General features: G+C 35.4%; 1 protein-coding gene across 10 annotated transcripts in view; it reads left to right on the top strand.

The window, feature by feature from the left end:
• The window catches only part of KTN1 (kinectin 1), a 104,682-nt gene that overhangs the window by 49,258 nt on the left and 41,031 nt on the right, over positions 1-14,393 (top strand). For all 10 annotated transcript variants that reach the window (XM_068963286.1, XM_068963274.1, XM_068963268.1 and 7 more), the window contains exons 10-18: positions 28-115; positions 2,676-2,842; positions 3,257-3,325; positions 4,581-4,618; positions 5,441-5,531; positions 5,904-5,972; positions 6,814-6,851; positions 6,997-7,078; positions 7,879-7,947. In XM_068963286.1, coding sequence (XP_068819387.1) covers positions 28-115; positions 2,676-2,842; positions 3,257-3,325; positions 4,581-4,618; positions 5,441-5,531; positions 5,904-5,972; positions 6,814-6,851; positions 6,997-7,078; positions 7,879-7,947 — 711 coding nt within the window. The remainder of the gene's footprint in view (positions 1-27; positions 116-2,675; positions 2,843-3,256; positions 3,326-4,580; positions 4,619-5,440; positions 5,532-5,903; positions 5,973-6,813; positions 6,852-6,996; positions 7,079-7,878; positions 7,948-14,393) is intronic.

The following is a 14,393-nucleotide window of genomic DNA, read 5'->3' as shown; positions in this document are numbered from 1 at the left end:
GTTTGTGCTGACTTATCCTTTCCCCAGGTTCAACTTCAAGAAGCTGAGAGGAGGTGGGAAGAAGTCCAGAGCTATATCAGGAAGAGGACAGCAGAGCATGAAGCAGCTCAGCAAGGTAAGGGGAAGAAATATTCATACAAAGTTACTGTGTAATTCTGGGTAAAATTTCCTCCCCTCTCCGTATGTGAAGAAACTATAAATTGGCATTTTGGTTATAGCTCAATAAAAATAGCTTTTACACTTTGAATACTTTTATTTCTTTAACATTTCTTAAGGTTTTAAAAATAAGTCTCTACTGGTTTTGTCTGAGGTATTAAGTTGCAGGTAAAATTATAGTCCATAAACAGGGTAGCAGGAATCTATGTGTGTTCCATTTCTGTGGTTATTCTCTCTCATTCCATGATCAGTTCTTTATTTAATTTTTTTTTTTTCTAAGAAGGACTCATTCCTGTATTGTGAAGAGAAAAATGGTGAGAGCATTACCATTCCAAGTAGTTGACTGAAAGCTATCTACGTAATGTTAGCTTTCACTATTTATTCTTAATTTGATGAATTCATTTAGGAGATAATGGAGCTTGTAATAGTGTGTTTTATCTCTGTCCCCCTTCCTCCCATGAAAGTGGTGGTGAGCCTGTAGTAAAGTACAGTTCCAAAGACAAGAGTAGATCATACAGAGTTTCGGCTCTGTATTAGACCTTTAGTTTCCCCTGATATTTTTTACCCCTAGGCATTTCCCTTTGGTTCAATATTTAGACATATCTAAGATATTTGAAGGCTTTTAAAAAATACATATGAAGTTTGTTGTTATGTTAAGTATGTTAGCTTATTTTTAATTAGTATGTTATATTTCATCAACAAAGCATTAGATTTTAACAGTAGTACAACTGTAACTAAGTGTTGAGTCAAAATAAATAAAAGTACAATTCTTGAGCAACATTTTTAATTTCCTGAAGTTAACTATTGCTATATATATATACACACACATATATACATATGGTATATATATGATGATTTGTTTACTTTGCTGCCTAGGGTCTTAGTTGCACATGCGGGACCTTCCTTGCCTCATGTGGGGTCTTTCTGTTGCAATACACACACTAGTTGTGGTGTGCAGGCTTCAGCAGTTGTGCTGCTCTGTGGTATGCTATGTGGGATCTTAGTTCCCCCACCAGGGATTGAACTTGCATCCCTTGCATTGCAAGGTGGATTCTTAACCCCTGGACCACTAGGGAAGTGGTCCTTTATATTTTTAGTTTGCTTGATCTTTGTTTTATTGTTTCAAATTTTACCTAAGGTTAAACTCCTTAACATCTCTGCTTCCCCCAGCCTCTCAACATGTTAGATACTGGTGAAACTATCAGTTTTTCCTGAGGCTATGCCTTTGGAGTCCTCTTGCTTTCTGCTCTAGTACTTGTTGCTTTCTAGGTTGACCCTGAGCTGTCTTCTGAGACTTCGTTTAGTCTGTTTACTCTGTTTTCTGGATCCTATGTCATTGCCATCTCTTTTGCTTTCCTCCCTCATTTAATGGTATATCTTTTAGTTGCTCTATAAGAATATACCTCAAGGTACATTCCTTGAGGCTTTGAGTATCTGAAAATGTTTTTAGTCTTTCTACTTTAATGCTTAATGGGTAGTTTGGATGTGGAGTTCTAGTTTGGAAATAGTTTTCCCCAGAGAATTTTGAAGGTATTAATTTGGTGTTTTAACTTCTCCTAATTTGGTAAAAAATATGCTCTCCTGATTCTAATCCTGGATGTTACCATTACATGTTTAATTTTCAGGAGTTCTTTCTTGAGTTTGTGTTCCATTCTATTATTAGTGTCTTGTTAAAGAAATGACATTATCTTTTCTTAAAACTATGTAACACACTCATATATACATTTTTTCCTCTCTGTTTGCCTCTGTTTCCTTGGTGGTAGTGTGGTATGTTTTTGTTTGTTTGTTTTTTCCTCCCCTGTTTTAGAATTATGTGTCTTATAGAATGAGGAGGCAACTCTCGTGAGTTTCTGTTTTCTTGAGCTTTTACTTGACCCTTCCTCATCTTTGCCAAGTCAGTGATCATCTCTCCATTTATTTTATCTTAATTTCTAGTGATTTGGAGTTATATTTATTTTCTAATTGCATCAAAGACTGTTTTTGTTCCTCATTTTCTTGTTTTGGGATTATTGCTAAGAATGGAAGTAGGCAGAAAAGTCTTAATTACTTCATCTTACACCAGGATGTTTGTCAGCTTTCAGCATCTTTCTCTGTTCTCCAGGTATGAGAGTACGAGGAATTGACAAGAAATTCACTGAATAACTTACTAAAACATCTTTGGGGAAATTAAGACTACTTTCAAGAAATGATATAGCAGTTTTAAACATTCATGTACTGTTCAGTTAACACATTTATTAATTATGTATTTTGTGTCAAGCCTTGGGCACAGCTCTGGATATAGAGAAAAGGCAATCTCTGATCTCAAAAAACTCACTCTTTGGGAGAAGAGGTGAATTAGTACAGTGTGGCAGGTGCTGTGAAAAAGGTAAGCATAGGCTGTTCAGGGGAACCATATACAGGTGGGAAAGCACGGAGAGATTCAAAAGGGAAATAGTCCAGGGGAGATAAGCCTGCTCTAAAGATGAGTAGCAGTAACCAGGCAAAGGAAGAGACCTTTGTAAAATGCAATGTTTTGTTAGATCTACAGAGTAAATTTGTGGCCAAAGAAAATGAAGTACAGAGTCTGCATAGTAAGCTTACAGATACCTTGGTATCAAAACAACAGTTGGAGCAAAGACTAATGCAGTTAATGGAATCGGAGCAAAAAAGGGTGAACAAAGAAGAGTCTCTACAAATGCAAGTTCAGGTATCTAATTTTCCCTCTTTAAAAAATAAGAAAGATTGGCACTGGTTGGATGTGTCTTGTGTAGGAGAGAGAGGATAGCCTTGTTTATCTTAACTTTGGAGTGGGGATGAAAAATTTGAGCTTAATCTTTGAGCAGTTGTCACAATATGGTCTGAATATGTGCTCAAAGATGCCTTTACCCACAGTCTTATGCTTTTTGTATTAGATTAGGAACAGTATAATGTATTCTTAATTTCTGCTTTATAAATTAGCTCTGAGAATAGAATGCCTCATCATTGTTATTTAAAATGGTGCCTTTTGAAATCTTAAGAGTACCTTTAAAAGATAAACAGATGTACCTGTAACTCATTTTGTTCATATACATTGGCATTTTTAATAGCACACTTCTTCCCTCTCCTTTTTGGTTTTTGAAAGGATATTTTGGAGCAGAATGAGGCGTTGAAAGCTCAAATTCAACAATTCCATTCCCAGATAGCAGCCCAGGTAATGGTGCTTTCTTATTGCTTGTCATTACTAATAGCTTCCTAGCTGTGTAAATAATTTGAGTGCCTGTTCAGTGCCATGCACTGGATTAGTAGTTGGGTGACTAGTCAGTGAATCAGCTGGCGGTAAGTGCTCTGATAATTACATTTAATGCTGTGAGAGAACAGTATGAAAGAGATCCAAATCTGACTAATGGGAAGACGGGTTAGAGAGTTTTTAACCTTAGGAGGGAAAAAAATGTCCACCGTCCTGTCACAAAAAAGGAGGAGTTGGCCAAATGGTGTCAAGAATAACAGTTTATATATTAAAAGTATTCATTAAATATTCACTAAACCTGTTGTTCTTTGGCATCATTGTGTAACATGATAGGTAGGTAGGTAGATATAGATACATAGCCTTTAGAATATAAATAGTATAACATTAAGAAGAGAAGAAATTTTTAAATACTTAACTTGTTAGCTTGTTTCCATAATATACATACTGTGAATTTCAATTTCAGTTTTTCAACTTAAAATTCTAAAAATTGTTTGTAGGAAAAGTAATAGAACAGAAGTCACTTTTCTCTGCGAAAAGAAGTTCTAACATTAAAAGCTTATTTTTAAGGTTCAGGCAAGTTGAAAATCCCAAAACTGCAAACAGGTTTTTTGTTTTTGTTTTTCCTAATTGTTTTCTTTGTAGGAACTATTGTGTAAAATTAATTGAGAAAGAATTACATAGGTGTTTGTGTGTATATGAATGTTTGTGTGTATGTAAATTATTAACTCAAATTGGATCGAGATCTTAAGTTACAGCTGAGAGGTAGTTCTAGAAGATTTATCAGAAATTAAATACTTTGAAAAGTAGAGATGAACATGGGCTTTATCAAATGACTTGTTAAACTTAATCATGAATGGTATCATTTCATCACTAGAAATTTTTATTAAGGAGAAGCTCATTAATGAAAAATAGCCTTTGCTGCTTTTTTTTTTTTTTCCTGTGCATGTGTTGCTTGTCAGTTAAATAGTTTTCAGGCCTGCCAACTTATTTCATTAGAAATGTCGTATGATGCTAATTCCCTAATACTGGAAGCTGTTGATCAAATTTACTTTCAGAATAATAGCTGTTATTTAGTGAACATTCATCATGAGGCAACTACTTCCTTAACTTTATATACATTTATTTCTTTTAATTTTTAAAGCCCTATTGTGACGATTATTGTACAACTTTTGAACTTTCTCTTAAAGGCTTTTATGTTGACACTGTTTTTCTTTCTTAGACCTCCGCTTCAGCTCTAGCAGAAGAATTACATAAAGTGTAAGCCTGCCTTTCTATATTTCTCTTAAAATTGCTTAGCCATCACTAACTTATATCTGTTAGATTCTATACTTACGATTGATTTTATGTTCTAACTTGTTCAAAAATTACTCTCAACTAGATTTGGAACAACTTTAGCTCTTCTACCCCTATGCATTGTGTATTCTGTGTTTTTATGTCTTTGTCATAAAAAGAGTTGGAAAAACTCTTTCCTTTGGGCTTAGCAGTTATGTGGAAAATATCACTGTGATTTGAGATTAGTGGAAGTTAGTTTTTGTATCTAATAAGTAGTTACAGCTACTCTGTATCTAACTATGAAGTGGTTAGATGGCATCATTGACTCAATGGACCTAAGTTTGAGCAAACTCCGGAAGATAGTGAAGGACAGGGAAGCCTGGCGTGCTGCAGTCCATGGGGTCGCAAAGAGTTGGACATGACTGAGCTATTGAACAACAACAATCTAACTATATGGTGATATGCTGAAAATAAAATTCTTTTTTTGTTATGTATTGCATAACTTGTATAGACATGGATCACATAAGTTCAGAAGACCTGAAAAATGTTTTTGACATTACCAGGCTTGTGAGCTTAAATTATTAACTTCTTTGACTTCAAGTTTTAAAATAGGGGTATGTATTTTATGAAGCTGTAGTAATGCATGTGACCGTTAACTACTAACTGAAAGGGTCTATAGAGATTGAAGGTACAGTTATATGAAAATTTACTTAAGTAAGGTTGATTGTACTTGAGGCTTCTAATCCTTTAATTTGTGACTTGACTTCTAAATGTTTATTGAATGTACAAATCTATTTCCTTTTAAAGGATTGCAGAAAAGGATAAGCAGATAAAACAAACTGAAGATTCTTTAGCAAATGAGCATGATCATTTAGCAAGTAAAGAGGAGGAACTTAAGGTATAGTACTTCTTAAAAATTGCTACAATACTTCATAGGCGTTGAATTATTCTGATCCTGTCATCAATACAAATGTCTATGAAGCCTGGAAAATACTCGAGAATTCATTTGGAAATTGTCTCTTTTTAAACTACAAAATCCTCTTCAGCCCTCTAAGAGGAGAAGTTCAAAGGCCTTTTCTTACATGATATTATTCACAGTAATTTGGGAAATATGTTAAATAACAGGAATTGATGATTTTCTTTCTGATAAGAAGTGATAATTTGAGATTTATGCTTTGAGACCTTTGCTTAGATAGAAAAGAGACATTACACAACTTCAAATCTAATTTTATATTAAATAATTCTAATATTATTTTTCCTTTTGTTCTAGGACATACAGAATATGAATTTCTTATTAAAAGCTGAAGTGCAAAAATTACAGGCCCTGGCAAATGAACAGGTAGATCTTTATTGCTTTTAAGCATTTACCTTAAAATTATAGTTTGTTTATACTTATTTTCATTGGTATCACAAGCCCTAGTTTTATCCATGTAGATGATAAGTATAATGGTTACCTGTGTTTGGCTGCGTGATGTGTTGTTAAAAGCCTCTTCTGTTTGACCATGACCCTCACAACTCACCTGAATGTTTCTATATTCATGTTGAAATTAATATTTGGTCCAAAGAAATTGATAACTTTTGAGTTACTGGTGAGTGAAGTGAAAGTTACTCAGTCATGTCCAACTCTTTGAGAGCCCATGGCCTATACAGTCCATGGAATTCTCCAGGCCAGAATACTGGAGTGGGTATCCTTTCCCTTCTCCAGGGGATCTTCCCAACCCAGGGATCGAACTCAGGTCTCCTGCATTGCAGGTGGATTCTTTACCAGCTGAGCCACACAAGGGAAGCCCAAGAATACTGGAGTGGGCATCCTTTCCCTTCTCCAGGGGATCTTCCCAACCCAGGAATTGGACTGGGATCTCCTGCATTGCAGGCAGATTCTTTACCCACTGATCTGTCAGGGAATTATTGGAGGACTTGATTATAACACTCATGTGCTGATTTGTTTTAGCCTTCTACCATTTAATCAGAAAAGGATGTAGCTTTTTCTAGGATAAAAGTTGATCAGTGAGAATAAAAAATACTAGACAGCAAAAATTATTACAGTAATGTATGCTATTCATTTTACTATTAATATTTACTCTATATGAAATATAACTTTAATAAGTAAAATTAAGTAAAAGAATAGGTTTGAGTGCTTCCTGAGAAATAATAGAATTCTCATCTCATTCCCAACATAGGCTGCTGCTGCACATGAACTGGAGAAGATGCAGAAAAGGTGATTAAAGTATTGCTGTACTTTAGGCCATTTATACACTTATGTTGAAGTGTAATTGAAGAAAATGTTACTGCTAATAACTGATAGTTGTGCACATAATTTATATAAGCTTTCTGAATGTATGAAGTATCTTTTTTTCTCACAGTATTCATGTTAAGGATGATAAAATACGATTGCTTGAAGAGCAGCTACAGTGTGAAATTTCAAACAAAATGGAAGAATTTAAGGTGTGTAATTAAACTTGTCAACTCAGCTTTCTTTGAACAACCTTATATAATTTTTAGTTGAAGTGAGTGTAGAAATAACTACTTTTTATATGTGATCACTCTGAACTATAGTATTTCTATAGTTTACTTGGGGACTTAATCTGTTATTTTGACTTATCTGTTCTTATAATAGACTTTTGATATTTGTTTTGCCCCAGCCTTTTTTTCTGCACTTTTTAGCTGATAGGTTGAGATGTTCTTATTTGCCTCTGTTGCTGACGTAGTGCTAGTTTCTGTTCATGGCCAAATATCCTGAGTATTATCGTAAAGTATTCTGATTGCATGGGTACATCTCTGCATGCAGTAAGATTTGCTTTTTTTTTTTAAATTTGTGGGTTTTTTTTTTTTTTTGCTTACTTAAGTAATCCTGTAAGTACTCTCTTATGAAAGCAGGGTTTCCCAGAACTCATTGGGACAAATTGTTAAACTTAATACATATGAAAGGGTTCTAAGCCTAGTGTTAAAACATTTGGGATAAACCACATGACTGAATTAGGGGGGCTTAGCAGAAACTACTTTTTAGGTATCATCACACATGTACTTTATACCATTACTGTATTCCTATACCCTGGAAATATATTCATTGAAACTGAAAAATGAAGCCGCCATGAGATTTGCATTCTTAGGTCAGTATATGATTCACCTCTTACTTTATAAGTGCTTATAGTAATTATACGGCTTTGATTTTTTAAAAATTTACTGAAATGGTTGCTTTGTTAATGTTTCCTAATAAAGCAGTAAATTGAGATTCTTTCTTTTAGATTCTGAGTGACCAAAACAAAGCATTACAATTAGAAGTTCAGAAGCTACAGACTCTTGTTTCTGAACAGGTATGGCTTTTCATGAATTATAAGTTAGAAATATCCAATGTATAACAAGAAATGTTTCTTTTTAAATAGTAATCAACTCATTCATTTTTAGGAATTTCATTTAAATGTAGATATGTCTTTTAATTGCATTTCTAGTCATTTTGTGCTAGTCAGGTATCTAAATTGAGGAAAATTTGCATTTTCTTCCTTAGAAGAAGCTAATGTGAACCTGTTCATAAGCACCACCCCCACACCAAAAAAAAAGTTTAATAGGATGCATAAAAATAATTTCTTTAAATCAGTTTGATACATTTAGCTCTCAGGATAATAATCCTTGGACTTTGGGAGCTTCAGTTATTTCCTCTCAAACAGTGTGGATTCTTAAAGGGAGAATGTGTTTGAAGCCTACTTTGTTGTTGTTTAGTTGCGAAGTCGAGACCGATTCTCTTTGTGACCCCCTGGACTGTATGTAGCCTGTCAGGCTCCTCTGTTCATGGGGTTTCCCAGGCAAGAATACTGGAGTGGGCTGCCATTTCCTTCTGCAGGGCATCTTCCTGGCTCAGGATCAAATTCGACTCCTGCATTGGCAGGAGGATTCTTGACTGCTGAGCCACCTGGGAAGACCTTGAAACCAGTACCAGCGCTTCAAAGCAGTGATGATCAAATTGTTTAATTTTTCTAAGGCCTCTCATTCCAAGTCTTGTACATTGAGATTTTATTTACATTCTAAGCTTATTAGAATTAAATGGGGGAGTTTATATATAGTTGAGTAGCCTAGTGCTTTGTGTATAGCAGACATCTTAAGCCTTAATTCCTTTCCTTTAGAATATTTATTTTTCCCATCTCATCTCTACCTGCTTCTGCCATGGTACTTCTTTTTGTATTTATAGCAAGCCATCAAAACTATAGCAGCCTGAATAAGCATGGCTCCATAAACTTGTGCCCCAGGTGATGTCTGTTCTATGGCTGTTCCTAAGAGTTGCATTTATACTCTTCTAAATATAATTCTTCAAATTCTGGTTTTTAAAAGTATTCTAGAAACACGTCATATTATATGGCACATTAAAATAGAAGCCTTGCGTGTTTCTCTATTACTGTTAAATTTGGACACATTTTATTAGAAGCTGAAATGTAATAATAGCACTTCCTTTAGCAGATGCCTGCTTTCTTTTTATTTTAAAATTCACATCTATGCAAGTATTGAATTGGTGTAAGTGGCTGTGCCAAATGCTGTGGAAGTATCTTAGAAGTATTTTGTTAACATCCACTTGCTTGTTGAGAATTAATCCATTATTTCTTATTTTCCTTCTCCATTAAATATGATGTTAAGTGCTTTGCATATGCTTTGTTACTTTATGCTTTATCCTTTCCAACTAAAGGTAATAGAAGAGAAAATGCTGAATGGATAATGTTTAGTGCAGGGAGGTAACTTCATGCCAATGTAATGCTCAATTGGTATTTCATTTTTACTCTTAAATCTTACTCCTATTTCTTTTTGTTGTGGTATGGCTTTTAACAAATGTAATATTTCATCAGTTTAAGATTTTTTCTTCCTTCTCAGTTTATCTCCTGAAGGGTGGATGTATCTTAGTCTCTGGTTACAGTTTAATTGAAGGCATCTTTAATTTTTAGTGTTATGTAAAGATTCTCCCAGTTGTGACATATAGCATTGGTGACTTGGATTAGATAAAATATGATAGATATTTTTTGATTGTCTTAATTCTTATCCAGAAAAGCAGAATGTAATTCTTTTTTTCAGTTGGTTGTCAGAGATTCTGAAACATCTATTTTAATATGTAAAGTTTTAAATTTTCTAAAATTAATTTCATGGGAGGTAAAATAAATACTTAGAAACTCTTCCATCTGCTCTGCTGCTGCTGCTAAGTCGCTTCAGTCATGTCCAACTCTGTGCGACCCCATAGACAGCAGCCCACCAGCCTCCCCTGTCCCTGGGATTCTCCAGGCAAGAACACTGGAGTGGGTTGCCATTTCCTTCTCTAATGCATGAAAGTGAAAAGTGAAACTGAAGTCGCTCAGTCGTGTCTGACTCTTAGCGACCCCAAGGACTGCAGTCTACCAGACTCCTCCGACCATGGGATTTTCCAGGCAGGAGTACTGGAGTGGGGTGCCATTGCCTTCTCCGCTTCCATCTGCCCTGGAATTCCAGTATTAAAGGTGCTGGTGATTCTTACTTAGGTTTCAACAGAGTACCTGGATCTTTTCTTTTCAGTTTTATTCTGTGTTTAAAATGATACTCTTCATCAGTAGATAAGAGTAAAACCATTAGCCTTAATTTTTTTTTCCCTTAAGATAACATGATACCCTAAGAACTGCCATTCTAACATCTTACATAAAATTCCCTATAGTATTTGTGGAGTTAATATTTTTTAAGCTCCCAATTTCTTTCTTTTTTGGGGGGTTTGAATTGTATTTTATTAAAATACTTTTTATTGAAGTATAGCTGATTTACACGTGTTTTAGTTTCTGGTGTAAATAAAAGTGATTCAGTTATATATATATATATATATTCTTTACATTTTTTCATTGTAGTTTATTACACAATATTGAATATAGTTCCCTGTGCTATACAATAGGATCTTGTTTATCTAATCTTCTTATTGGGCCAGGCTTCCTTCTATAAAGCTTCTGTGTATTTTTAGATATTCTGTTAACATAACACTGAGCGTAAGATGGTTTTTGTTTTTTTTTTTAAAGTAAAGATGAGTTTTATGAAGAACAGTCCAAAGAAGAGAATTCCATAGCCACATTTTAAAATTTATCTAAAAGAACTGTTTGATAAGAGGGAAAACTCATTTTTTAACATTTGCTCTTTGACTAATTTTTAGAATTTTTTCTCTTGTTCTGAAAACTCTTTAATTAAAAAAGTCTAGAAAGCATAGGTAATGCTCAAAATCCTCCAAGCTAGGCTTTAACAGTACATGAACCGAGAACTTCCAGATGTTCACGCTGGATTTAGAAAAGGCAGAGGAACCAGAAATCAAATTGCTGGGATCTGTTGGATCATAGAAAAAAACAAGAGAGTTCCATAAGAATATCTAATTTTGCTTCATTGGCTATGCCAGAGCCTTTGACTGTGTGGATCACAACAAACTGTGGGAAATTCTTCAAGAGACAGGAATACCAGACCACCTTACCTGCTCCCTGTGAAACCTGTATTCAGGTCAAGAAGCAACAGTTAGAACCAGATATTCAACAATGGACTGGTTGAAAATTGGGAAAGGAGTACATCAAGGATGTACATTGTCACCCTGCTTATTTAACGTATTTGCAGAGTGTAAACCATGCAAAATGCTGAGTTGGATGAAGCACAAGCTGGAATCAAGATTACTGGGAGAAATACCAATAACCTCAGATTTGCAGATGACACCACCCTTATTATGGCAGAAAGCGAAGAAGAGCTAAAGAGCTGCTTGATGAAGACGAAAGGGAAGATTGAAAAAGCTGGCTTAAAACTCAGCATTCAGAAAAGTAAGATCATGGCATCTGGTTCCATCACTTCATGGCAAATAGATGGGGAAACAATGGAAACAGTGAGAGATTTGATTTTCTTGGGCTCCAAAATCATTGCAGATGGTGACTGCAGCCATGAAATTAAAAGATGCTTTCTCCTTGGAAGAAAAGCAACGACAAACCTAGACAGAGTATTAAAAAGCAGAGACATTACTTTGCTGACAAAGGTTCATATAGTCAAAGCTACAGTTTTTCCAGTAGTCACGTATGAATGTGAGACCATAAAGCTGGGCGCCGAAGAATCAATGCTTTTGAACTGTGGTGTTGGAGAAGACTCTTGAGAGTCTGTTGGACTGCAAGGAGATCCAACCAGTCAGTCCTAAAGGAAATCAGTCCTGAAGATTCATTGGAAGGACTCATGCTGAAGCTGAAATGCAATATTTTGCCCATCTGATGGGAAGAACTGATTCATTGGAAAAGACCCTGATGCTGGGAAAGATTGAAGGCAGGAGGAGAGTGGGATGGCGGAGGATGAGATGGTTGGATGGCAACAGCGATTGATGGACATGAGTTTGAGCAAGCTCTGGGAGATGGTGAAGCCTAGTGTGCTACAGTCCATGGGGTCGCCAAGAGTTGGACACGACTGAGCGGCTGAACAATAAAAAAGCATATGACTGTGATGTTGTATTTTTGGTTGTTATTATGACTTCTGTCTTATCTTGGCAGACCAAAGAGCCAGCTGTTTGGTTTTTTCCTCTGGCCATTTTTATTGTCAGTGCTAGTGAAAGAAGAGATAAAAGATTAGCGTAATTTTAATTTCTTTTATTTCCACCCTTCTTTAACCCCTTCCTACCCAGCAGTCAGAATTCCAAGTGACAGTTGAGAGATGAGCAGTTTAGTTATAAAAAAAAAATTCAGTCCCTTTGCCCCACAGAACTGGAGGAAAAGGTTGAGCTTATTGAAGCAGAAACCTACAATGGTACCAAGTTGTTGTTTCTTTAGGTATACGAAGCAGAAAGATAACAAATACCAGGTAAGGTAGCCTGCTTATATACTAAAGAAGAAAAGACTTATGGACTGTAGCCTACCAGGCTACTCTGTCCATGGGATTTTCCAGGCAATAGTACTGGAGTGGATTGCCGTTTCCTTCTCCAGGGGATCTTCCCGACCCAGGGATCGAACCTGGGTCTCCCGCATTGTAGACAGACGCTTTACCATCTGAGCCACCAGGGAAGTCCCCCAATCTTGTGAATAGATCACACAAATAAATCAGTCACTAAGATCTCATTTATTCAGAATAAAACAAAACTTTTTTTGGGTGGGGAATGTCCTGAGCTTTTTTTTTTTTTTTTTTTTGAGCATCATGAGCATCATGGAAAAGACCCTGATGCTGGGAAAGATTGAAGGCAGGGGGAGAATGGGATGACAGAGGATGGGATGGTTGGAACAAAGGAGCAGCATTACTTTTTATTTTTATTCTAATACTTTTGTCAGATTCAGTGGAGCTTGGTGAGCTACAGTCTGTGGTGTCACAAAGACTCAGACATGGATGAGCAACTAACACACACACACACACACACAACAAGATTATTAAGATGGTAGAATACTTTTTTCCCTTTTGCCCTGCAGCCTTGTATTTTACTGAAGAAAATTTCATTACTGTATAAGACGTAGTTTTGAAGATCATCCAAGGAGGAGAAAATTGGGTTGGATTAGATTAATAATATATAAAGTTAAAATACTGGATTGATACTAAATTGGGTCAGTTTAATACAATTGAATATTCATTGAGCAATTGATGAAGAGTACTTAGACTGTAACCTTGTTAAAGTATATCCAGCCCACTAAATTTTTACTGAGAGTATGCTAGGTACTGTGCTATAATGCTAAGGCTATAGAGATGAATAAGACTTGATTCCTGCGTTTGAGAATATGGGTGGAGATAGCTGTATACACAGAAAATTGTGATGAATAAAATTCTTCTTTTTTTTCCAAAAATTCTTAAAATGTGGATAGGTTTAGATGAAGAGATAATTCTATCTGAAGGAGAATAAGGGTGAAGAGGCACCACAGAGAGGGAACAATTAAACCTGATTTTGAAAAAAGCCAAGAATTTGCTGAGCAGCTAAGTGGAAATCAGGGCTAAGGGAATACAGTATTAAAAGTCATGGCAGTGTGTGGAAAATTGGCATATTCAGGGCGTATTGTGGAGGTGTAAGAAGAGACGAGCTTGCTAGGACCTAATCATGAAAGCTGTGTAAGGACCATGAGCTTGATCTATTATGTGGCTGTGCTGCTAAAGGATGTTGAAAGAATGAATAAGCATTTTGTCTGGTATGTTAGGTGAATCATAATTGTGTCCATGGGGTGTTTAAATTTGTGTGGTAGTGCAGTATGCAGAACTAAAGGTGGAGTACAACTAACTGATTAAGCTACATATAACCAAGACTTAATAGTGCCTTTTTACAACTGAGTTACAGTTGACATTAATTTCAGGTGTACAACATAATAATTTGACATTTGTATTACTGTTAAATGATCACAGTAAGTCTAGTTAACATCTATCATCATGCATGGTTGCAAATTTTATATTGTTTTTGTGTGAGATAGGATTCATGAAAAATAAAGATGGACAAAAGTCATCTTGATGAAAGGTTGATAAACTTAATGCATGATTTAGTTTTCAGTTTACAATCATGATTTAATATATTTTTGACATCTCTTTCCTTTCTAGTGGTAGGAAAGTTTTTTTTCCCATTGAGAAGTTCTCCTGTACCCCTCACAATATAATCCTTGTGAACTAGAGGCAGGGTATTATGATATTTGAGATGTGTCAAGCTGGAAACTTAACCTAAGGTATTGAAGAAAACATAGTTAATTTTAGAAATATTTAATAAATGGAATCTTAGGACTAGGATTTGGTAATGGAAAAATTAATAGTAGTGAAAAATGGTTGTAATGGTTTTAGTAAAATGGGAAAAAATTACAAAACTAGT

Source organism: Capricornis sumatraensis, chromosome 2, assembly GCF_032405125.1.
Source record: "Capricornis sumatraensis isolate serow.1 chromosome 2, serow.2, whole genome shotgun sequence".
NCBI lineage: Eukaryota > Metazoa > Chordata > Mammalia > Artiodactyla > Bovidae > Capricornis > Capricornis sumatraensis.
Note: the sequence above shows the minus strand (reverse complement) of the source record. Positions and strands in the feature narration are given on the sequence as shown.